At 41.2% G+C, this 24,742-nt stretch overlaps 1 protein-coding gene across 1 annotated transcript in view; it reads right to left on the bottom strand.

The window, feature by feature from the left end:
* Positions 1 to 24,742, bottom strand: part of EFCAB5 (EF-hand calcium binding domain 5) — a 37,649-nt gene that overhangs the window by 7,866 nt on the left and 5,041 nt on the right. The window contains exons 4-15 of the mRNA XM_065647414.1: positions 21,582 to 22,148; positions 18,198 to 18,354; positions 17,465 to 17,528; positions 15,578 to 15,648; positions 11,827 to 11,982; positions 7,746 to 7,845; positions 6,334 to 7,056; positions 5,157 to 5,225; positions 4,924 to 5,016; positions 4,282 to 4,490; positions 2,899 to 3,055; positions 5 to 294 (exon numbers count right to left, since the gene is read on the bottom strand). Coding sequence (XP_065503486.1) covers positions 5 to 294; positions 2,899 to 3,055; positions 4,282 to 4,490; positions 4,924 to 5,016; positions 5,157 to 5,225; positions 6,334 to 7,056; positions 7,746 to 7,845; positions 11,827 to 11,982; positions 15,578 to 15,648; positions 17,465 to 17,528; positions 18,198 to 18,354; positions 21,582 to 22,138 — 2,646 coding nt within the window. The 5' untranslated portion in view covers positions 22,139 to 22,148. The remainder of the gene's footprint in view (positions 1 to 4; positions 295 to 2,898; positions 3,056 to 4,281; positions 4,491 to 4,923; positions 5,017 to 5,156; positions 5,226 to 6,333; positions 7,057 to 7,745; positions 7,846 to 11,826; positions 11,983 to 15,577; positions 15,649 to 17,464; positions 17,529 to 18,197; positions 18,355 to 21,581; positions 22,149 to 24,742) is intronic.

Here is a 24,742-nt window from a genome sequence, read left to right on the forward strand (position 1 = left end):
GTACCTGCAAGAGGGCCTTAAACACGGCTTTGTAAACTGGGTCCATGTTTGCTCCGCTGGTCTCGGCTGCTTGCTGGATATCGTGCAGCCATTTCCTCCTGGTTAAGCTTTGCAGGCTCTCCATGTGACTTTGTTCCATGCTTTCGGTCAGAAATTCCACCAAGTTATCGATAGCTTCATCCTTATCACCAGCAAACTCAGACGCAATTAACTCAAGGAAAAGCTGGAATGCCTTTGGGGATAGCTTCCCTGCTCTGCTGAGCTCTGGGTAATGGGAGCGAAGGTGTTTCTTTGCTGGTAGAAGAAAGAGAAAATAAGACACGGACAGCAGAAGGAGAAAGAGAGCTGTTCTAAAAAATACTGGGTTTAGAAGAATAAATTAGTATGAAAAATGTGTAAAAGTGCTGCCTGGGGAGCAATTCACTCCCAGGGTAGCGAAGGAGTAAAGACGACTGCATGGAGGCTGCACCTTCCCATCTTGCACAAGGCAAGGAGCGGAGCTGTGCCCCAGTCCCCTGTTTCATGTCCCAGGCATTCCAGCTGAGCTGGCCCAAATATAGGCAAATAAGCTGCAGCAGAAAGGTCTAGTAGAGTTGACTTTTGCTTAGAGAAGGAGGAATGAGGAATGCCACAAGGGTCAAACTGTGATTCTCAAGAATCTCTTTCCTGTATCTACTCACTCTGATTCACAAACTTCCAATTTGCCCAGAGGTCCTGAAGACAAATGGGACTCATCTCAGATTTGCAATCCTAACAGACTGAGCATGAAACTGTAAATTTACCCCATCGGTTTCTATTCAGATGTTACTAACAGAGCAGTTCAACCCCTGTACGCGTTCTCACAGCCCTGGTGCTGCCCGGGCCGCAGCTCTGGGCTCACGGGGGTGCTCTTGCCCAGGCTGTGGAAGGTGCAGCAGCTGCCTGGCTCTGCAAACCGGGGATTTACCGGCTGCTCTGCCCAGGCTGTGCTTGTCTGATCATGCTCCTGGCAGTGCCTTTCCTGAGCACTGCCCTCACTAACACTTTCATCCTTTTTTTTTTTCTGCATCCTGATTTCAAATCCTGTTGGACCCAAAGAAGTAAAGAAAAGGAAAGCCGCTTCATCAAGCCGCTTCCTGCTAGCAAACTAAGCAAGCAAAGATAGATAGGTAGAAGTGTGACTTTGCTGTTAAGCAGGGAGTGTTTTGTGATCAATACATACAGCGGTCTATAAGGAACAGTGTAATCGAAAATGCTTTGATTAATGATGCACAGGAACAGCAGGGAGCTGCCCTGATTGCTCCCAGTGCACGCAAGACACGGGTGTTTCTGGGAGCTGGGAGCCTCCTTCTTCCCCCACAGAACTCAGGGGGCATTTTATCACTGATTTTAGCCATAGAAGTAGCAAGTACCAACCGGCCCAAATCATGGTGGAGCTGACTGTTGATGCTGTCTTATCCTGCTCATCATCTAAAGAAGATTCAGTATTTTTAAATTTAATTTCTGATTTTCTGACAAAAGTAGCATGGAGAATTTGTCGATGGTATAAAAATGTTTGGATTTTCACCTCCACTTTTTCCCCTCTTTGAAGAAAGAGATGAAGAAAGAAATACACATGAAGTTGAACATGGCATGATCAGTGCCTTCAGTACTGAGCCACAGCATAAGGAATTTTTTCTCCATTCTATCTGTAATGTAATGCTTTTCACTTACAAGGAAACTCAAATAATCCTACCCACTTTTCACTCAGGAGGACTGCAATGTCTGTGAACCCTTCCCCCAAACCTGCTTGTTCCACGATATCTTTGAGATATTAGGTTGAAGCTGCTAGAAATAGTTTTATGTTGCTTGTAGGTGGTATTGATTTTGCTATACTATCTTTCTATGTATTTGTCCTTCGGTTTATGAGCCCTGCATGGAAGGGACTGTGTCCTTCCGTATTTCTGTGGGTGTTCTGGCATGCTTTGAATACAAGAGAGCTGTAAACTGCCAGTTTCTTCTGTGGCCTTGCAGCCGGGAGACAATTAAGCGTAGCATGCCCGTGTGCTCCCCACCCCACCAGCTGCCGCAAGTGAGCTAAAGGATAAAGAGAATTTGGTTCTTGCCAAAATAAGCCATTTTAAGTAACGTGGCAGAACAAGCAACACAAAGATATGCATGGAGGTGAATAAACCAGTACTCTGCACTCAAGCACACATGCAGACATGTTCCTAATTGCTAATACAGTATTTCAGAGAACCTAATGCCCACATGTTCACATGTATGAGGCTGCCAGACAGGCCCAGGTGAACCTGCAGCACTTCGGTCAGACCCAAGTCTACTCTGTGAAGGACCAAATTTGCTAAGTTTATTCAGAGAAATGAACTAACAGGGAAGTGAGAGTGGAAGTTGCTATCTAAGTCATGAGAGCTCTGCAACAGTGTGGATTACGAAAGGCTATCTGAGACTCATAAGGAAAGCTGGTGTTCTCTCCTACGAGACACATTCCTGCAGATAGCACAGTTAAATGTATCTATTAAAAACACCTGGATAACACAGACAGGCTAGACTAAATGTGCAAAATGTGTACTCAGGCTTTACATGTCTTTTTCACTGCCATATTACAACTATATATTGCATGTTACACCTGAAATAATTTTTCAGCACATCATAATATCATGAAACCAGTGCACTACCTTTCTGACTGGGAAACTGTCACAAGGGAATCTCGCACAGGACGAGAGGATGAAGCTATGCATTGACAAGTAGGTCTGGATAACTGTTCCTTTTCATTTTATACATTATACCTTTTATGCTTATGACTGCTTGCAAAAACAAACAATGACTGGTGCTTGCCAACAACTTCATTAGCACTGTTGTTGAATGGTTCGAGGCCTACCGTGTTGACATTGTTCTCTCAGAGCAGAGCTGTTTCCTTACCCTTCCTCAAGGCTTCTTTTTCCATCCCTTCCTTGAATGCGCTTAGAACAGCATCCACTTCTTCTAGGTCCAGAAACCCAGCTGCATTGCTGTCCCACTTTTTGAAAAGTGCCTCCAAAAGCAGTTTCCGTTGGGCCAAGTGAGAGACATGGTGAACCTACAACAGAGGAACAGCTGGTCTTTGATAAGCCCTGGATGCTGATGCTCAGTGTCTACACAAAAATGGAAAATACAGGATGTCCTATGGGCCAGGGCAATTCCATAAATACACAGCTCAGACCTGGAGATGAATCATTAAACCTGGGTGATATTTGGAAACAACACAGCTGACAGTTCAGTTTTACCAGACAGAACCAGCACTGCAGAGGGTTGTTTCTCAGTGAACAAATGAAGCCCATGCTGGATCTAAGGTGAGGTCAACTCAGGTAAGTGTACATTTCCCAGAATACAAATATCTTCCCAGCAAGAACTAACCACAACCTTGTTAGTAACACCTGAAGATGTGACAGTTTGTGTTTCTGTACATTGTTATTTTGCTGGTGCTGCCCTGAAGTGTGTGGGCTCCAAGCAAATGCATGTAGAATTTGTCCTTTAAACCCAGTCTTTGCACAGTGCACAGTGATAAATGGCTGGACTGCAATTCTCTCAAAGGCCAAAATACTGGCAGTGTGTGTTGTGTTCAGCATGAGGACAGCAGAGCCATCGGATCCAATATCTCATCCAAATTAGGTCAGCAGCACAGAGGGAAACTAGAAAGAAGTCTGCGGAAAATGCAGCTAGAGACGCTACTGTGGACAGACCCACCACAAAATACATCTGTACTCTGAAGGGATATGGGGCACCCTGATGCTGTGCACAAGGATATTGCTGAAGGGGAATATATATTTTCAACACGGTGCAACAGCACCTTGTAACTTAAACACAAAGAATCGTGTGCACATTCACATACAGCCTTGCACATAGCAAAACCAAACACACTTCTTTAAAAATCCTCCCCAAAACATCCACAACCTCATATGTACATGCCAGCGCAGTAGGTCATAGATCAGGTTCTTGGCCATTATAAAGGTGAATAAGCAGAATGGAATGTTTTGAGCTCTTTCACAATTAACTATCAACCTATTGTCTCACTCAGTCCAGCTCTAGAACAGACAGACAACCTCTTACAGGATGAGTCTGTCATCACTTCTAGAGCTACAGGCTAGGGAGGGAGGATCCATATGAAAACAAAGGGGTAAAAGGTCTCCTGAAGAAACAGAGAATGCAAGGCTGCAAGTGAATAGCTCTGCCAGCACGAGATTAAAAGTTGACTTTGTCAGAGTCCGTAGGCATTTGTTTGTTTTTTGTTTGGACATAGGATCAGCAAAACTTATCAATATTTACTTTTTCTAGTTGTTCCATTTTTTCCTCCTCTGTCTGTTTGTATTCTTCTTTGATAAATGCATTAAGCCTCTTCAGAGTAGGCAGAGAAATGTCTTCACCAACAAATGTCTCCATGAGCTGTACAAACTGGGGCAGGTTGAGGCAGCTTTCATCAAAGGCACTCCTAGTACGAGAAGCCCAGCGGTTCTGAATGTCTGCCACGACGGGACCTAAGTATGAAAGGCAGAAATCACAATTTGTTGCAGGAAGCCAAATGCTGCCCTAAAACCAGCCACGTGGCACATATCAACGCAGTCCTGAATCCTGCACTTCCTACCCGCTGTAAGTATGGCTGAATGCAGACTAAGAGCCTTAATCTGCTTATACTTTTCTAATAGCATCTCTTCAGATTTATGCTGCAGTCTAGCATAGACGCTATCATACAGCCAAGTCAAATCCCTGAATACAGGTGAGCTGAAATTACTGTTCTACAGCAAGGAGCCTTCCAACACAAAGACGACACTGCTGATACCTTGAAGTCAGCTTCAGGAATTAGTGTTAGTGTTCTTGCCCAGAGTTTCGGCTCACAGCAGTACTGGCATGTCTGCAGACACTGCCAGCCACTATGTGTGCAACTGAACACACAACTTTGTGACCAAATACCTGGAAATCTAGTGGCCTCATACTTCCAGTCCTCTGGAATTCTCCCTCCGTAGCTGCTATACCTGCAACTTAGGTCTAAAGTCAGAAGATCACCTGATGGAAGATAAAATACACCTTGTAATGATATAAGCTTGTAAAAAGGACACGGATACAGCTTTTCTAAAAGCCTTTAAACACATATGTCCAAGCTATAGTTTCTAAAGCAGATGAGAAGAGCTGATATGAACAGTCACCTGACCATGGCACTTCAAACTCCTGGCTAGCTTCAGCTGGAGAATCCTGTCTGTCTGTGGGTGCTGGACCTGCAATTTTAAAAAGAAATCTTCTGTGAACCAGAGCTTACTAGTCTGAGCATCCTGCTGATTAATATGTGTCTCTGGAGTTACCCTTGTTATCAGTAGCTATTTATTTTTACTGTGTGGAAATACTGCTTCCTGAAATTCACCTGGTGAATGTTACATTTCTTAATCCCAGCTACAAATATCCATTTTAGCAAGAGTAATAAGCTAAATTATTTTCGAAGATGGGTTCAAAATACTATTTGGACTTCTTGTTTCCATCCACCTTTCCCTCAAAGAGCATCGCACGACCACACCATCGTTTTTGCGAGAAGAGGGTGGGAATCTGCTTTGAAGTTTGAAGTATGTGGTGTGTCACAAACAATGCAGGATGCGCATCTGGGGATTGGCTGAATGATAGGTTAAGCTGTAGGTACCAGTGGGCTGTACCATCAGCTTTACAGCCCTTTACATAGTAAGTCTGTGACTAGACTGCCCTGGCAACGTAGACCCAGTTCTTGCAATGTTTTAAACTGTGAGAAACAAGAGTGTATTCACAGGATGCTGGCAAGGAAGTTGGTTCTTCTAGTATGTTTAAGAAAGTACCTCTTATGAGACACACAGTTGCCTGACCACAGCCTTCCTAGAACAAGAGCCTTTGTACACAATTAAGAACTGTGATATTCCTTTGGAAAGACAGTGAGAGATTAAAATAAAAGGTTCCTGGTATATGATCCAATAATATGTCTCCTTATGGGCAATCACAGTCTAAAAATGACTAAAAGTCATTTCTATATTTAACATAATCAGGCTCCTGTCTTGCTATACTAATATTACAGAGTGAAAAAGAACATAAAGTTTCTCCTTATTTGAAAAATGCTGCTGCTTCAGAAACTCCCTTCTTGAATTAAAGTGTCTGCTCAGTGCCTTGAATACTGATCGCCAGCAAAGTGACTCACCTGCCATGCTGTGAGAGCAACACACTCAAACCCTGGCAGAAAACACCATGCTGAGAAGATATCAAAGCTTATGGTCTTATGCATTCAGAAATCACTCATATGCTTTCATTAGTTTTGAAATGAATTAAAAACACACATCTATAGTTAAACCAGAATAAAGGAGAATGCCTTACCTTTATTCTGGTCTTGCAGAAGGTCGTCATCCTCCAGTCTTGTCTCTGGGCTTGTTTGTCGGCCGAACTGGCTGCCATGCTGCCTGGAAAAACTCTCTTTTCTTGCAGGAGTTTCTTTCACAACCTCTGCAACTGGAGCATCCTGTTCTGAAGCAATGACATCCATGTCTGCCACAGCTTTGTCATCTGAGGTCATGGCTGTAGCTTCAGGTATTGGTCCTGCAGTTGTGTTGGTTGTCTCTGCAACGCTGTTGTCCTCCTCCTGACTAACTTGCCCTTCTGTGTCAGGTTCTCTGTCTGAGATAGGATGATCTTCTTCCATATTTGTTTCTGTATCAGGCTTTGTACCCAGGCTAAATTCCTCTTCTTCCACTTGTTTTTCAGATCCAGGTTCTCCATCTCTACTGAGACTGTACCCGGTGGAGTCAGATCCTGGGAAATCTTGCTCTTGTCTGTCTGCACTTGCAGACTCACTTTGCCTCTCAGTTTCGATGTCTTCCTGGAAACTGGATTTCTCACTATGTTTTGTTTCTCCATCCAAATCACCATCTTCAAATTCAGTGCTTTTCACCACTGACGCAGGTTGATGCGCTAAAATCTCTCCCTCAGAAATTTCTGTTTGAGACAAGACCAACTTTTCACTGAGTTCCTCACAAACTTCCTGGTCATCAAGGACTCCCCATAAATCCACAAGCTCAATCTCTTGCAGCTCAATTATTGGCCCTAAAATAGAAAAAAATATCGATACTTTGATAGTTTGCATTGGTTTTATGTTCTTTAGTATGGCATAAGGATTTAAAAAAAGAAAAAGTTATTCCATAGGAAATGCAACTCTCAGAAAGCACCTTCTGCAAATATGCATCTCAGAAACACAAAACTTCAGAATAATGTCTCTGCCTGCAGAGAACTGCACTTGTTATTGCAGATTGCATCATATTTCTTTGGAAATAAATATCATGTTTCATAATTCTCTATACTAAGAAGGAAAGCTGCAATTTCCATTGCATTTGGTCCTACCAACTAATTAATGTCCAGTATCTTATTTTACTCTCATTTAGATGATTCTCTGTGTTTTTTCTTTATCTTTCCATGCTTCTGGAGAAATTTTAGTCTAAACATAAAATTAACTTCTATTATTGCCAGGGAAGAAAGAACACTTGTTTCAGGAAAAGTAGTCCTCCTTTAATCCTACTTCCAAAAAGTACTTCAGAATTTTGTAGGAAGGAAAACTTTTGGATTTCTGAACACAGCATCACAGTTTGCAAAACATCTTTGCAAATTCACAGCATTCATTTGGGTCCTTTTTTAGGCACTGGCCATTTCTGGTAATCCTTATAAAACACATATTAACTACACAACCTCATGTCACCTCCTAATGATTTAACCACAATTAGAACATCCCAGATACTTACACTGTCTTGGGTTACAGAATCTCCTTTTCGTGATCACGGGGCTTCTGTCATAGAAGTCTACGAGCAGGGCAAGTATTTTTTGTCTATCTAAGAGACCAACCTAGACAAAAAGATTACAATTATTGGGTTTTTTCTGTTCTTCTTGGGGCTTACATTTGCAGCACTACAAAGGCACCATTAGCTAAGAATTACCTGTGACTGAAAATTATCCATTACCAGAACATCAGTACAAATTTCAAAGAAGTGAATTTATCTCATAGAGGCAAAACCTTATTCTCTGGGCTTAGCTGGAACTCCCCATACATATTACTTTGCGGGCACATCCTCTTGCATGTTCTTGACAAATTACAGCTAGATGATTGTAACCACTTCTGCCAAAGGAGTTCTTCATGTAAAGATCAAAGCTTCAACATTTCACACTTCCAGGACAGATATTGATTGCCTGACAGCACTATGGAAGAATTTTCACATATTATGGGCTGTGCTGTATTATGTTAGTGACTGCACGTTGTCGTTTGCTTTTATGCCCCATCATTTCCTTTGAAGCATTACGTATTGGCAACTGCCTGGGAAAATAATTAGTCCAAAAATCTGAGCTATTATGACAACCTCCCTAATTTCCTTTAAAAATTCATACACATTTGAGCACAGAGGTAAGAGAGATATCTGTAATTCCAGTGCAGAGGAACATGCAGAGTTTGTCAAGTCCTTGTTGCTCAGGGTGACTGTATGCAGACATTAAAACCAGGAAAAGACAATTAAATGGGTCATTTCCAATCAGGAAATTGCGAGTTTAAAAAGTGAAGCAAATCTAAGCAATTGCAAGTTTTCCATTTAACTATGAATTCCTGTTGTCACTATTTCAGTCCTGCCACCTTTGTAATATCCCTCCCACTAGTGAAATACAGTAGTTAATTAGAGAGCAGATTTACTTAAGTTCATTATTTGTAGCTAGCAGCTTTCCAACTGAATTATTGATTTCCCTTTCACATTTTGCTCTTAAAGACTGCAAAATGTAAAATGATCTGAGCTTTCGATTCCTTGTGAACTTTCCCTGCCCTTAGGCTGAAGAAATAAAGGAAGAAGTTTGCTGCTCTTTTCTTGAAATGACTGCAAGGTGACCGTGTTGTTTATAATCTGAAACTGTAATTAACGGTATTAATGTGAGGAACAGAGGATTTGAAAACAACTGAGAGACACCCATCACCTACAGGTGAAGTGCCTCCCAAGGAGGTTAACATGAAAAACTAAGTGAATACATCACTTTTTCTGTTACTGCAACACCTTTCCTCTAAAGGCAACTGAAAGCTTTTTGCAGATTCTGAGGAAAGGATGAGAACAGAAATGTAACCTGCTGTCCAGTCTGGTTTCAGTGTTTCAGACTCTTGTAACTTAATTCCCGCTGGCAAAAAATTGCTGGAAATTACAGTTGAATTTCAGCCCTGTGTGGGTTTGGAACAACAAATGTCATCACAGCAAAGCTATCTATAGAAAAGAGGAGCATTACAACATGAAAACTATTTCCAAGGTCCTATACCCAGTTACGCTGTCTTTTTGGGTTCCTAAATTGACTCAAAAAGGTCACGTTTCTTTGTACTTTGTGTGTGACTGGGGAGGCTGATGAAAGATTCCTGCCCATCAGCTCTTCGTACAGTCTTGGCAGGACAGGCACAGCAGCCCCTAGAAATAACAGCAAACCACCTGTGTCTGTACAACCATCCAAAACTTGTCTCCACTTTGAACTACTGCCAGCTTTAGTGGCTTGAGAGTTGAAACATGTTGACCCAATTTTCTTGTCACCTCGATATTGGCAGGTGATGATTCTCAGTTGTTTTCAGCAACGCTCTGTGATCTATGAGTAATTCCTTTAGCAACACAGACTAAACCAGACTTGCCATTTAACCAGTGATAGGTCAGTGCTTAATGGCTCGATTGTTTTTCTGGAAATGTGGTGTGTATAGCTTAAACACCACAATATGCTTGTTAGCGAGTAAGATGGGAAGAACAGACACTCAGAAAAGGTCACGAGACAGCAGACTTTTTTGCTGCTGTACTGCCAGAAAGGTAATCAGAAGTGTCTCAAACTTCATTAGTTTGAAAACTAATCTCAGACTAAATTCAGTTACATTTAAAGATCCCAGGCTTAAAAAGTCCCTGAAAATTAATGCAGATTCTGATAATGTATAAAAGAAACTATACTTGATACACATGAACACAGAGAGACAATAAGCTTAAAATTCACAGAGTTATTGGCTTTTTCATAGAATTGTAGAATCTTTCTGGTTGGAAAAGACCTTTAAGATCATCAAGTCCAAGTTTGGGCATTAAGCAGTGATTCAACTGTGTCCTGGTATTGTCTTGGAAAATTTCTGCTGCACTGTATAGTCCAGGCTGTTCTCGCTGAGCTGCCATCCTGCTGGCTGCGTGAATTTGAAATCATCATAATGATCATGTGGATACTTTCTAATTTGACTGTAATTTAAACACTGCTTTCTCAGCTCCCTGGCCCTAATTGCAAGTCAGGGAGGCAGCCAGCCATGCTCACCATGCAGACTGGAATAACTGCCTGCTACCCAACACATGGAAATTAGGAACTGAAACAACTGCTTCGCTGTGCTTTGCAGAATGAGCACTACAGGTAATGGATCGCACTCAAGTGGTACAAGTCCCTGGGTTAGTTTGCATCTTTTATCTTCCCTGTGGGTACAGTACAGCAGGACTTATTAGAGCGATACAAAGGAAACCAGGTCGAGTTTAAAAGAACTGCGTGGCCCATACTATAGCTTAGTGAACTCAGTTTGCAGAGCTAGGATAGAAACCTTGTTTGTGCTCTGATAATGTCTTTCTGGGCAGCAATGGCTGTGATCGCTGCTCGCTCTTGTTATGTTGTGCTAGAATTTTTGGCTCTTTGCCTCTGAGATTCCACTGGGATTAGTAGCATGGAGATGGTGATTACTGCCACAGAAATAATAGGATGAAAGTCACATTAAAACATGAAAGGGAAAGAAGGAATCCTTTCAAAACACATGGTAAAGACACGACTCAGCTTTACATATTACTCTACCCAGGAGAATCCATCATAGCTCTTCTTGACAGAGCAATAAGAAATGAAATGTCTTCTAACTGAGCAGCAGACACATTTCTTTCCTCAGCCCTGAAACTGCAGCTTGCCTGCTATTCTCTGAAACACACCATTGGTGTTGAAACATGCTGTGTAATTCCATTCTCTTAGAGGTAATGACATTATTAGCATGACATTGCAGAGCAGGGTTCATTCTGGGTAGCCAGGCTGTAAACATCACTAGAGGAGTGCTGGATGGAATATATAATTTATGTAGGGGAGAGAACGGTAAGATTATGGCAACTCTTTGCTGTGTAGGAGCCAGCAACTGGTGAACTGAAGCTGCTCAGAATAGGTATCATACTTTTTTGATGAAGCCCAAGTTTTTAGCAGTAACTTGTGCCATTGATTCTTCAGCTCCTACTATTTATCGGTTTTCTAATAAGTCTAGCCGCTGCGTGTTTTTTGGTTTTTTGGTTTTTGGGTTTTGTTTTTTTTTTTTTTAATGGGGATGCGGGTGTATTCAGAGGCCAATAGAGTTTGGAGCTACTGGAAACCAAATTATGGCTTTCGAGTTCCATTTCCGGCTCTGTAACTGACTCATTGTATTTTAATTTCCTCCCCATTAACTGTGGCTAAAGTTCACAGTACTTTTCTCAGAGAGGTTGTAAAGATAATTTTGCATTTTATATTTAAACTATTTCGAGATTTATTGATAGAAGCCCTAAAGGAATATAAATTAATGCGACATAATTAACACAATATATGTTACTATTGCAGTAATGTGCACATTGTTAAGGTCAATCTATACTGGATTATCTTTTCTGAAGTATGGCTGAACAGACAAATTAGCACCCAAACATTCTGAATGTGGTGTAGGAACAGGTAATGACCAGAAGTAGTAAAGTTCATGGTTCATCAAACTTCAGCCCTGAGTCATCATGTTAGACACTGACCCAGAGAAATAGCAAACTGGAAGCATCACCACACTGAAATGAGGTTGAGAGCTGCTTTGCCTACCTGTCCAGAATCACAATCTAGGAAGAGATCAGTAAACATCTGCCTCCACATATCATGTCTTATTGCTTCCTTGAAGTCTTCAGCACACTGGGAGAGATGCTTCAGGATTTCTTGGAACATGTCATCTGAAAAATGTTCAGTGTAGGAATGGACATACTATGGAGAGAAAGTAGTACAGTAGATAGTTAGCTTTCTTCAAGTATTTTCACCTTTATTTGAACTCTTAAAAATCTATTGCATGTAATGAAATATATGTGAATTCATAGTTTAATCTGCTAACATAATGCAAACTTGGTGTGTGGATGCTACACTGCCTACTTTGTTCTTTCTTTCAGAAGTAGCAATATTCTCCAAGCAAGCCTGGGCCACTGCTGCACTGGGTGCTGCACAAATGCACATCGAACAGTTCCTTTCCTGGTCCAGAGGTTGCTTGTCATGTTCAGAGGTTCCGAGGTGCTGGATCAGAATCCTCCCTATGAAATGTCAGTGCTTAACCTGGGTTATCTCAGGGAAGATATAAATTCTCCACGGTTTTCTGCCGCAGTTACTATTCCTGACTGCTCCTAGGGAGGCATTATGAGTTTTTGCAGAGCTGAGTCACTTAACTCTCTAATGCCACTAAATGACCATTGCCCACAATTTCAGTGTTTAGAGAACCAGTCTGGATACAATTAAAAAAAAAAAAGGAAAGAACCTTTTGAAAATGACCTTGCTGTCACCTAGGTCCTCTTACACTGGGAATGCTACTGACTTAAGATTTATTTTAAGTTCCAGCCTTGGAGACACTTTAACACTTTGGATTTGTAGCCATGTGGTTTTTATGAGCAAAAGCAATATGGTTCTAAAAATGTGGTGTGCATGACATAAATAATAATGGCCATCAGAACAAACCGCAATCCCAAAGCCTGTGCTGAATTATTATAGCAGGTTTCTTGAACCAGCCACCATAACAGGGAGCCCATACAGTTTAAAGGAGGAATTTGCAAAACACATAATGTTTCCCATTATCCCATTTTTAGAGTATGGATACCTCACATAAACACTAGAACATCTTGGGCTTGCTGAAATGCCGCACAGGCATTAAAAAACTGAAATATTAATATATGTTATTACTATTCATGTCTATATTGCATAATATCCAAGTATATGGGACAAGTGGAGAAGAGAGGAAGAGCAGAAAAAGCAGCAGCCGGTGGCCTGAGGGGTGGCTGGTGGGAAAGAAGGACTCCTAATGCAACGTGTGTTTTTTCTGTATTTCAGCATTAAAAGAGAGGATGTAGGTGGGTTGGTGAGAAGGTGGCAGATCTGGGGCTATGAGTATCTATGAAATTTTCATAGCTATTACAACCCGGAACCCTGTGACAGATGAACCTTAAGATGACAGCAGTTGGGAGGAGGCAGGTTGAGCAAGAAGCTTGTTATTTTATATGTCATCGTGATGACACATCCAAAGGCTTTTGTACTAATACTGCTGTCTAACAGCTCCACAGAAAATTTTTTAGAAGCGTATGTTCGGCTATGTGGGCAGGAGGAACTATCGTAGAATCATAAGTTTTTCTTAGCTGATGTGTGTAAAGCACTCTGCTGTGTAAAGAACTGTACACATAACACGCATACATTTATTTATTATTAACCAAGAGATTTTGACACCCATCAGAAGAAAACTGGCATACTTCCTCCTTGCTATCCAGTGCGAGACCTTGCTGTAGTTTGTGAACACATTATCATCAAGAACAATGGATCTTTTCTTTTTGTTCCTGCTGATCTCAACAGAAATCAGGTAAGCCACATGCAATCATGAAAAATAACCTCACCTTTAAAGCCAGATTCTGACCCTACAAAGGCAATGTGAGTATTTCCCTTGGTGTCAGTAGCTTTGTGTCAGATTGCCGAGGGTTCCGCATGTCAGAGAACAAAGCCTGTGAAATAAACTATCAAGGACTGGTGTCTGGGATTTAAACACTTTTAATATAAACAACCCCATGAGCTTGTCACAAAAGATGTAAAAATTCAACAGCCACTGTTTTGCATGTCCGAAAAAACCACCTGAAACACAACAACAACAACGTGTGAGGTCTCCACTGAGTTTCTAACAACCTTTAAGTAACCCAAAGCTGCACTGAATTCGAGGAAGGAAAAAAAAAGCACCATTTAATGTTAAGGTCCATTAAAAAGCAGTGCTTTCCACATGTGAAAGGGCCCAGGCCAGTGTGGAGGAAGATCCTCTCTCGTTGTGGTTTTGGTGGATGATACAAACTGATGAACAAAGGTAAATTGTAGCTGAGGATTAGAAACAGCCCTGTCCTGAGAGTGAGGCCTGTGGTCACAGAACAGTTCCAAAGGGAAGTGATGAAAACCTCATCATTTGACTCAATTAAAACCCGATTGGAAAAAGCGTCAGAGAATATATTCTGAGAACAGCGTTGCACTAGCTGGTAAATCAGACAGTTTGACAGTCCGTGTCTTTTGTACTTGTGATCTCTGTTGTCATATCTTTAATTGAGTTAAAATAAAGAGTACACAAAATATATTTTAAAACGTTTTTCTAATGCTAATGAAGCATGAATTCATTCAGTGCTTATACATGTACCATAGGGGTTATAGATTGATGCTTCATTTCAGTGACAAACGCAATTCTCTGGGCTCCCATTATCCACAATGGTTTCCTTAATTAAATGCAGTTATTCTGAGGATAAATTTAAAAATACCTCATTTCATGCTTAAAAAAGCCTTCAACAAGTTATCATAAAAATGCTTCTCAGTGCAAAATATCGAACATGTGAGTCTCCTGAGAGCAAAGAAGGCACGAAAATCACACATGGCTGCTTGAAATTAGTCTCTGCACAGCTGCTTTATACTCTGGTTTTAATTATTGTAACAGCACCCACTCGCACTGCTGCAATTGAGGGTCTGTCATTATTTCTATTCTAAACATCTCTTTTCACAAGTTTAATTACCCATCCATAAAATTTAGCTCTGTCATAGGTAGAAATGGCTGGCAAAGTCTTGGCCTGGAGAGTTTTTTAGTAAATATGGTTTGAACTGATTTGGTTGTTTTCAAACTGATGAAGAGTGGAGTAATGGGGTGAAACTTCCAACTACATTTATTGATTTTGGTGAGTTAAAAACACACTTCTGATGTTTCTTGGTGACAGCTTTTCATTTTAAAACTGTGTATTTTTCAGCCTGGTTATGCTTCTCGCACATTTATGACACTTGTTGCAGTTTGGTTATCGTTTAGGTGAGTAATAGTTCAGGGCAAAAATGGTAGAGTTTCTCATCCCAGTTCATCACTTGTTAGGTTTTTCTATGATTAACAGAACATAATCAGAAATACCAATACTTTGGGACAGTACTAATTACTTCAGGCTAATGGTTACATTGGAAGCCTGAACCTCCCTTGAGCAGCCAATGCAAAATCTGAATTCGCAGGTGATTCAGGGCTTTAGCATCCTAAAAAGGGACGGATAGGGATGTCCTAAACCCACCGCCTCTAGAGTAAACTCTCAGAGGGCAGCACAGGCTGCAGCTCTGGGGAAAGCAAAATATTTCCCCCTTGCTGGCCAGAATGGAAGTGTTGTAACAGCAGAGGATGGATATGGAGATGGAATATGAAATGTCCTCATATAACCAGTTACCTGGGATGCTGGAGAAGTGATGCCCTTCACTTACTCAGCTGCCCCCAGGGAAATGCTACTACTTTGTGATAAACATCATATTCTGAATCAGATGCTCTTATTTCATCTCTCACCTCTGCGAATTCATCTATGTTTACTTTTTTTCTCAATGTGTCTATGATTTCCAGCTTCTTGACATAGATTGCTAGTAAAAAATGAAGGGATATTGGTTTAGAAAGCAAACAGTTGTGGTTTTGCATATTGTACACATACTCTGCACACTATATGTTACATTAACTTTCCTCTCATGTTGGATTACACTTATTTGAGGTTATCATACACAGTAGCTAAAGTATCTGACTGTATAGAGGCTATCTAAATCTGATTCTTACATATTTCAGTTGTTGAGAATCCACACTTACCTATTCAGAACTGTATGGTCATATTTATTCTTGACATATGTTGGTGCAAATTGCAATGATTTTTACAGTACTTACAGCTAATTACATGAGGGAAGCAATTTTTTTTATTTAAAAAACCAGACAAAACTGCCTTAAAATTCTGAGGACATAGATTCTGCTTTGCAAGAGTGGAATCTGAAAATCATAGTAATTTTCCCAAGAAGCTCTGTGGGAATATTTTTACTGCTTATGATACTCAAAACTACATTTTGATCAGCTTCTGGGCTGCTGTAATGGAACTGAGAAGATACGTCAAATGTCTACACAGATTTCTGAATGAGGTCTTTGAGTACAGACATGCTATTTCTGTTGGGATTATTTTTCTGTTCTTTCTTCTACAATATATCAGGAATAAAGAGAAAATTCATCGTAGAATGCACTTATCTCTTATTGCTTAAGACACTCCTAAACCGTACATTATCTTTATTAAACTATGAAAAAAAGCTTAATGTTCCATTAATGTATGTTGGATGCTATTAAATGAAATACATTAAGAAATGGAGCTGTACTATTAGTGAAAAACGATATAAAGCACCTCCAGCATCTGTAGAGCAAGGACCTGGACACAAACTTTCTTTTCAGTTTCACATCCCACGATCTGTTCACTCTCGAGAACCGCAGCCACCACAGCAGGAGCACGAGGCTGTGTTGGGCATTCACACAACGTACTACAGATCTAGGATAATTACTCAGAGGAGCAGCTCTAATATAGAGAGGGCTGAGCAAGGGCAGAGGTGACTCCAGCAGCACACAGAAATGGGCTTTGGAGGTTCCCTGCCTGTCATCCCATCTTCCAGCAAAGGCAGATTTATTATTATTGGTGATCATCACAGGCTATCGCTGTAAAGGGCTGGCAGCAGGCTGCGCGTTGCCACTTCAATGGTCCTGGTTCTATCTATTCAATGATCATTATTCGGGGAGGTCAAGTGTAAGCTATGAAGTGGACAGGGGTTATGGAAATCCCTTCTGTGCTGAGTGCTCTGACAGAGAGGCCCTTGTGCTGCGGCACGCCTGGGACTGGCAAAGGGAATGGCCAGACAAAATTTGTGATTTGGTGGAGCATTAGGTAAGCTTTGGCATTGTCCCTGAAACCATAAAAGGTAACAACGCTGTCAGACCTTAATTTTTTCAATCCTACCTTTCCTCCACACCTCCCAGTATGCCAAGCTGTCCATGGGATTTCCAAGACCTCCCAGAGACAAGGAACACCATGGGATAGAATAGATGAAGGAGGTTTTTACAGCGATTCTTATAAATCGTGGTAAGCACATGGCAATGGCTAATGCAGGCTGTAAGTGGGAAGGGCCTGCATCTGATCTTTCTGTCTCTCCAAAAGATTTTTTTCACTTCTCTCTGTACTTTTCAAGATCATATTAATGAACCACACAGTGGTTCAGTCTCTTTCCAATCTGTCTGAAGATTTGTGGTTAATATCCTAGCTGGTGTAACTATCCTTAGCAATTCTTTGTGTATTATCAAATCCATTCACTGTTTGCTCACAGTTTTCATCAGAGATCAGACCACAGAAATAAAACTAAAAGAGACACAATAAAAGCTTACCTTTTCCCGCATCTGTGGGAACAGAAGCAATGACATCCAGAAAAGACCTCAGGGCACTCTGAACCTACAAATCAAGGTAATAGTCAAAGGTCTGTTTCATGCAGACAACAGTAGGTAATTACTAAAATAAATCACCCAGAATAATCAGTCGTATGGGCCAGCAATGATTCTTATCACACATTGGTGGGTCCTGTTAAATGCAGACCTTGTCTGTGTTGTGCTGTGTGTAACCACAGGACTACTTCCTACGGGCCTTGTACCAAGAGATGTACTATGATTTCTGCAAATCTCATCCATTATGAGCTGCAGTATCAATTTGTATGAGTCGCAGGGGTAGAAAGAATATTTAATGGAAGCCACAGGAGAGCAAGAGTGGCTGGCCTGGACCTTTTTAAGGGGATTCTGAGAGATAACCAGTTGCGGAGAAGGACACCCAGTGATGCCATGTGTATCCAACAACCTCGGGAGTGTATGAGTACCTCCTGGGGCATTTAGCTTCCCAGGACCTTTGTGGAGAACGCACCACAACCCTTCCGTGTGCTCGTGGGGAATCAGGGCTTGGTGAGGCTGAGCGGTAGACACTGACCTGCACCCCGACCCTAAGAGTCAGAGGCACTGCCCGTCCTTGTGCTCTGTGCTGCCATGTCAGGGCGGACAGAACTATCACAATCTTCCCTTTCCTCCTGTCTGGAATAATCCCAGCAGTGTGTTATCAAGGATAATCCCTAGTTACCAGTGCGACTGGTATTCTGCCACTGACATCCACCGTCCACTCCTTGAATTGAATTGCCAGCGCCTCCTTTCTCATCTCTTTCGCCTGAGCCTTCATATTTTCCACCTGCTGCCTTTCCTTACGTATGTTTTTTGCCTCAGACTTCATGCTGGCCAGCCTGTAGGACATGGGAATATGGTTTAGAAAGATACCATCATAAACATATTTAAGCTAGATTAAGCTTACCATGAAGAACAAAATGAAAAGAAATACATTCTTACTGAAACTCCTGTCCTTTTAGTACAAGCAGATTTTATTCCAAAGAAATATTTGATGTTTGAGGCACAAAATTACTAGTGTGGCTATTGGACTAGATACTAGTAGCCTGTGTTTTCAGAGGGCAGCTCCAAGGAGGTGACAGTATTTACATTCTGACATGTATCGTCTCCTGAAATCTACTGTAACTATGCATTTGAACAAATAACCTCCGAGTACCAGATACGTGCATGTGGAGACAGCCTCTTGTATACAGTAGACATTTAAGGGAAAATAATCCCTACAGCTCTCCCAGTTTGTGTAGTTTAAACAGCGATAAATTTTACGTTCACATTTATAATGACATTAATAATTTTTTGTGTAGATGTCCCTTCAATTTTCTTTCTCCTTGGGAGCAGTCTGCAAGGTGACAGCAGAGCAAAGGCCATGCTGGGAGTTGTCAAGGTGCTCTGGTGACTGGTTTGGGCAGTGCCCAGCACAAGTTACATCACATGCTGCACCTGCACTGTGCTGCGGTTTTGCGTTTATTTCTAGGGCCCTAAACCATCAGAGAGCTGCATCCTCTGCCTGGTGTTCCTGGTGTGGGACAAAATGTTTCCTCTCTAGACAATAATGACAAAGCAGGCTATAACAGTGCTGGGCACCAATTTTAAAGTGAGCTCATTTCAGTATTAGACATTTCCAGAAAAGATGAGATGGCAGCGAGGGTGACTTCTCCCTGCAGAATGAAATATGTTTCTTCAGGAAGAGCCACCTAACTCCCACACCAGGATGGGTGACTCAGACTGAAGGACTACCATGCCCGGACAAATAAAGTCTCTGTTTTAAGGACCAATCCATTCGGATAAGGAATTTCTCCCATCTGTTCTCTTGCATGCCTCAACTCCCCATCAGGTGGCAGTTAAGGAGAGGTTGGAGGCGGCCTGGGAGTGCTCGTTGAGGACAGGTAAGCTTCTGAGAAGAGCTTGTGGTGAAATCCTGCCTTTCCTCAAGGTGATGTTAAGGCTCCTGGGAGCTTCACTGGGGCCAGAATTTCACTCCTCATCTTTCTGGTGTTTATGTGATTTTGAGCGCAGACGAGCATCTCTCTTGTAACATTTTTTTCCTGTTTAGAAAGCCAGTGACTCACGTTATGAGCCTCAATGTTACAGGGTGTCAGTAAAATCCTCTGTGCTCCTGTGGTTTAAGAATCTCATGCAAATCTCACAATACAGCCATCACAAATATGTAAATCCTGAGCTGACGAGAATGCAAATCCCATGGTAGTACTACCAGCAGATATGCAAAACCTGCTACAGCTATGGCTACATAAACCCCTCTGGCAGTGCTGTCTACAGAGGGATTGATTTCTGCAAGTCTTGATAGTCACCTCCTTTGCATCAGCTCTGATAGCTACAAATTGAGAACCTGTCTCCAAATGTAAACACGGACTTAACAGCCAAGGCCAAGGTAACATGTCACTGGTAGCCAATACTTTGCATTCTGCAGGAAAATCTGATATCTCCAGAAACAGGCTCTTATTTGCAATCAAACTAAGAGTATTTTAGCAGAAAAAAAACCCCACAAACCAACAAACAAAAAGCCCCACAACCTCAAATCCCAGGAAATTGTATGTATTTTAATTCAATTTCTCTTGCGAAATAAAAATGAAATGTGGTTCTGAACCTCTGTCATCCAGCTGCCCCTCTCTGAAGCAATATGAACAGTGAAACAGACCCCAAACCAAAACTGTGGCAAGGCTGGCATCCTAAACACCTCCCCTGAACAGTCTGTGTGCTTGAGTGAAAGCTTACTGAAAAATAAGATGTTTCCCCCGATCATTTGTTTGAGTGGACTGGGATTTTAAAAATACAAAATAAAGCTGAAAATCTTTTACCAGATCTGGTTGTACTATGGTGCATCTGCTTATGAAGAAAAACCAAAAAGCTGAGCTCTAACACACTGACCATGATCAGTCAGTTATAATTATTTTTATTTGTGGGGAAAAAGGTGGTAAATGACTGTATGAAATTCACATATCACACTGCTTTAGTTGTATTCACACAAGGCATGTTCCTATGAATTTTAACAGCATGTGGACTAGAAATGTAGAGAGAGAGAAACTCAGAGCAGTAGAGGGAGATTTAACATATTCTCTTATTCATTATAATACTGGGAACTTCAATTATCTTCATTTAGAGTTTATGCATATGTCAACATTTTACTTCCCTAATTCCCGACACTGAAACCCTGAAACCAATTTTCAAGCTGTATGTACTATTTATGCAAATAGAAGAGACTGCCATTGAAATAGAAGTCATCATTCTACAAACACAGATATAGAATAAAATGATCTAGTAGGGAAGGAGTAATTTTGACATCATTCACAATCACCTCTGGGTCATCTACAAACACAAACATTCACTTCTGTATTTTTCTGAATAAAGCAATTAAAATGAAAGCATTATTGTTCACCTGGTGCCCTCACATTTTAACCTTAGCATGTTGTAAGGCGCCATAGAACCTCCTCCCGATATTATACTAAAGCAAGCAGCCCAGAATACACCCCATAAAAAAGCAACATAATAAAATACGAAACAGTTTCTACTTCAAAGGGAAAAAAGAATCTGAAAGGAAAGGCTAAAGTAAAAATCCCAGGAGAAGGAGTTTCTACGATGTGCCAGGACAATATTGTTGTTGGTTTGGTCAAGAGAAATCATCCTAAAGGAGGAAAAAAAGGTTATCTTTTTTTACACTTGAAAGAATATAGAAGAAATGATCTGAAGAGTCCATAGACCTTTGATACTAACACCTGTCCTAAAGAACTGCTGTCACTAACCGAGACCGGTTTGAAAGCAGTTTGCATACCACATATGTAATTAAGATAGAGTCTAAAGAGGAATTACATACTTGTGAAGGGTAGAATATTGCTTTAAACAGGAATAACTAGTGTTTCATTTTGTGTGACATGCTCTGGCATTTGTCCTGCTTCTCAAGGTTTCATGAGAGACAACTACCCTCTCTGGCACTGTGCTCCACAAGGTTCATTTTGTCTGAGGCTTTGCCAGCCAGGCTGCAGTCACACCATTCCTTTTGTAAAACAGACACCAGCTCTGGTCTTGTGACCAGCCACACTCTCAAGTCTCTCACCTCTCTGATGCTGTACCTGGCGTCTTAGTTTTTATCTCCTCTGTGACCATCTTCATTCCTCTCAGGTATGGGCCTGGTTTTGTAGAAACACCGTACTGAGGGTTATGTCTCATCAGATATTCTCCAAGAAAAATAATGGGGTTGAATTCAGTTGGTTCTTTGTCTGGTGCAAGCACATTCTTTCTTTCCACTTCCATTAACAGTTTTTCCACTCCCGTGATTAATGTTGGTAGGAGTTTGTCAAGCAAATAGATGCGAGTATCTAGTGACTCTGTCTCTTCACTGAACCACTCTTGGGGCAGCCAGTCACAGGGTTCTCTCTTTTTTACCTTTTCTTCCTTTGCCTTTTGTGCATGAATCATCTTCACCTTTGCCTCCTGCAGACTCAGACACCTCTGCTGTACCTTTTCATAAAAACACTCTTTCCACAGAGCATAATTACTGAGACAGGGAAGCTCATCACTCCCTTGATTTCTCTTCATTTCTCTGGCAGTCGTATTATTTTCTCCAAGTCTGGGATGTTTTAGAACTGCTGCTTCTTCTGGCTGAGCAGACATCCCTCAGTCACTGTGACAAAGAACAAAAGCAGAATGTTATACAAAGCCAAAAATGCAGCAGTGTCCCAGCAGATGTCACAGGAGGAAAAAAGTCTGTTGTTAGGAATTGACTAATATTCTTTTTCTCTGTTCCTTTTTAGTCTGTTACTGCTGCTTTGTACTCTTAAATAAATACAGCCACTTTACTTCAAAGTTCAGTAAATGATTTATAAAGATTAATTATGTATCATGACAGCCCTTAGAGACAGAGCAACCAAATAAGTGTGTTCCTTTCTTACCGGAGAAGAAACTGAGACACAGAAGTGATTAATTCCAGGTCATTTAGAGACTCAGAAACCAAGCGGTGAGCAGCGCTCGGAAGTATTGTCCCCCAGTTCTAACCAGTGGATTCCTCCTACCCCCAGTATCATTATTTCTGTTTAGGTCTCATTCCATGCCTCCAGGAAATCAGTGGACATGAGACAAAGGAAGCAAGCAATGGAAAACACCAGATGCCTGGGAGCAAGATTTCTCCATCTGCATGCCTTCTTCTGCTTCATCTTTTCTGTAGCTGTGAAAAACAGTGAGGAAGCTTATCCCATAGACGACTAAATTTCAATTTCAGAAACTATTTTTAACCCTGGACGTTTTGTTAAGGTAACAAGGACACAGCTGTATGGGTCAGCAGAGCTCCTACAGAACGGGAAACTCTATACCATGAACTCTGTAATTAAGCTGTTCACAAGCACTTAATCTTGTAGATTATTCCGTAAAAGACAGACCTACAAAGAGATGCAGATATGTCTTTTACCATTTCCCCAACTCCACTGTTTTATTCTCAAAATGCTAGTTCTGTGAAATATCATGAAAAAATTTCGCTGCTCACAAGGCACAATTCAAAAACCATTGCTATATGTCTCCACGCATAACTGCATCTGCCATGGGACTTACACGTACAGAATGGAGCAGAATGTTGCCAAACTACTTGATTCAAAGCATGAAAATTCACCAGCATGCTGCAAAAACCCAGTTCAGTGTTCAACAACAGCAAGGGAAGGGTGATACTAAGAGAGAGCCTGGCTAACGCCTTTCCAAATTAAAGATGAAACTCCACTCTGAACTTTGTGCCACACTATCCTTCTCAAGCTCTTATTTAAAAGTGCTTTTCACAAAGGCCTTTCAGTATCCATAGCAATACTATTGCTTTTGACATGTTTTGCTCTTCATATTTAAGCATCTGTAGCTGTTCTGAAGAGAGTTCAGCCTTCCAGGAAATGCATAACTGTGATCTATAGCCCTCCTGGCACACAAATGTCATTACTAATATGCTGACCTTCTGGTTCATAACCATCGTTTGATTCCAAATATCACTCGGATAGGTAGGATGCTTCATAGCACTAAATTTCGATGCCCGTTTTTTCAATGGGCTCGTCGGCATCATCTGGTAATTTGTTTTCAAAGTTGATTACCTGCTGGGGAGTGAGATGGATTTATGAATCGAGCTGCCTGCTTGACGCATATAGAAGGTTTGAAGAAGGTAGCTGGTTTTGCCCCTGAAGGACACAAGCTGTAAAGGTGTCCAGATTTATAAAGGTAGAAAGGGAAAGCAGTCAGCCGTGTCAACTTGTTCCTTGCTTAGGTGAGTTTCTTTCAATAAGCTGTAAAACCAGACTCTTTCTGGTTCAAAGCAGGTTGTTAACCAAATGTTCTGGTCACATTCCAAATCAGCTGGTTTTGTTGTGCCAAAATAAACTGTTCTTGCAGTTTCAAATACTTGTGTTATTTTTTAACATCCTTTATGAAACCGCTCTGCAGTTTCTGTGCAATGTTAAAGTGACAATTGCACTCTGCTTTATGAGGTGGCTGATGCAGAATGATGATGAATATATTTTCTACCCTGCTCTCAGCCATTTGTTAAGATGGTTTTGAGAATTAGTAAATGTTTATAAAGTATCCCTATGTCTCTGAACAAAACAAAACAAGATAAAAAACAACTGACTGTGACTGTTCTATCTCAATTCCATGGCATTCACATAACTCCAAGAATGGAAGCAGGGCATAGAGAACTACGCCCACTGTTTTAATGTAGGACAGATAAAGACGACTAAGAGGGTACAGAAGAACATAAAAACTACTAAAATAAACAACAAAGCAGTGCTAGAATCAGGCTCTGAAACTTAGAATTTGTTGAGGATTACAGGGACAGACCTCCACTGGCTCATACACTTCAGTGCTCATTTACATTAGTTGAAAATTTGGCCCATAGTATATGGAGCTCTGGAGGTCTCTGGTATTCCCAAGTGGAGGCTTGATTGTCCGAATAATAGCGAGCATGGTGCACAGAGACCAGCTTTAGAAACACCCAGGAAATTTGAAATGTGATATAAAGTTTCCTGTAAGCCTTTGTTCGAGCTGAAGGCAAGATAAGCTTTTCATTATTTAGTAGGATGCCACTTTCCTGCCTCCTTTTCTGTGAGAGAAGTAGACTTGCTGGAATCCCTGCAGGTACAAGAATATTATCTCTCTGTTTCCTGTACAAACCCCAAATCTGCTCATAAATAAGATTGTTATGGTTTCATTGTTATTCCGTTAGGGGATTTTGATGGGTGGGATAGGGCCAGGAAA

Source organism: Caloenas nicobarica, chromosome 17 (assembly GCF_036013445.1).
Source record: "Caloenas nicobarica isolate bCalNic1 chromosome 17, bCalNic1.hap1, whole genome shotgun sequence".
In the NCBI taxonomy this organism is placed as follows: domain Eukaryota; kingdom Metazoa; phylum Chordata; class Aves; order Columbiformes; family Columbidae; genus Caloenas; species Caloenas nicobarica.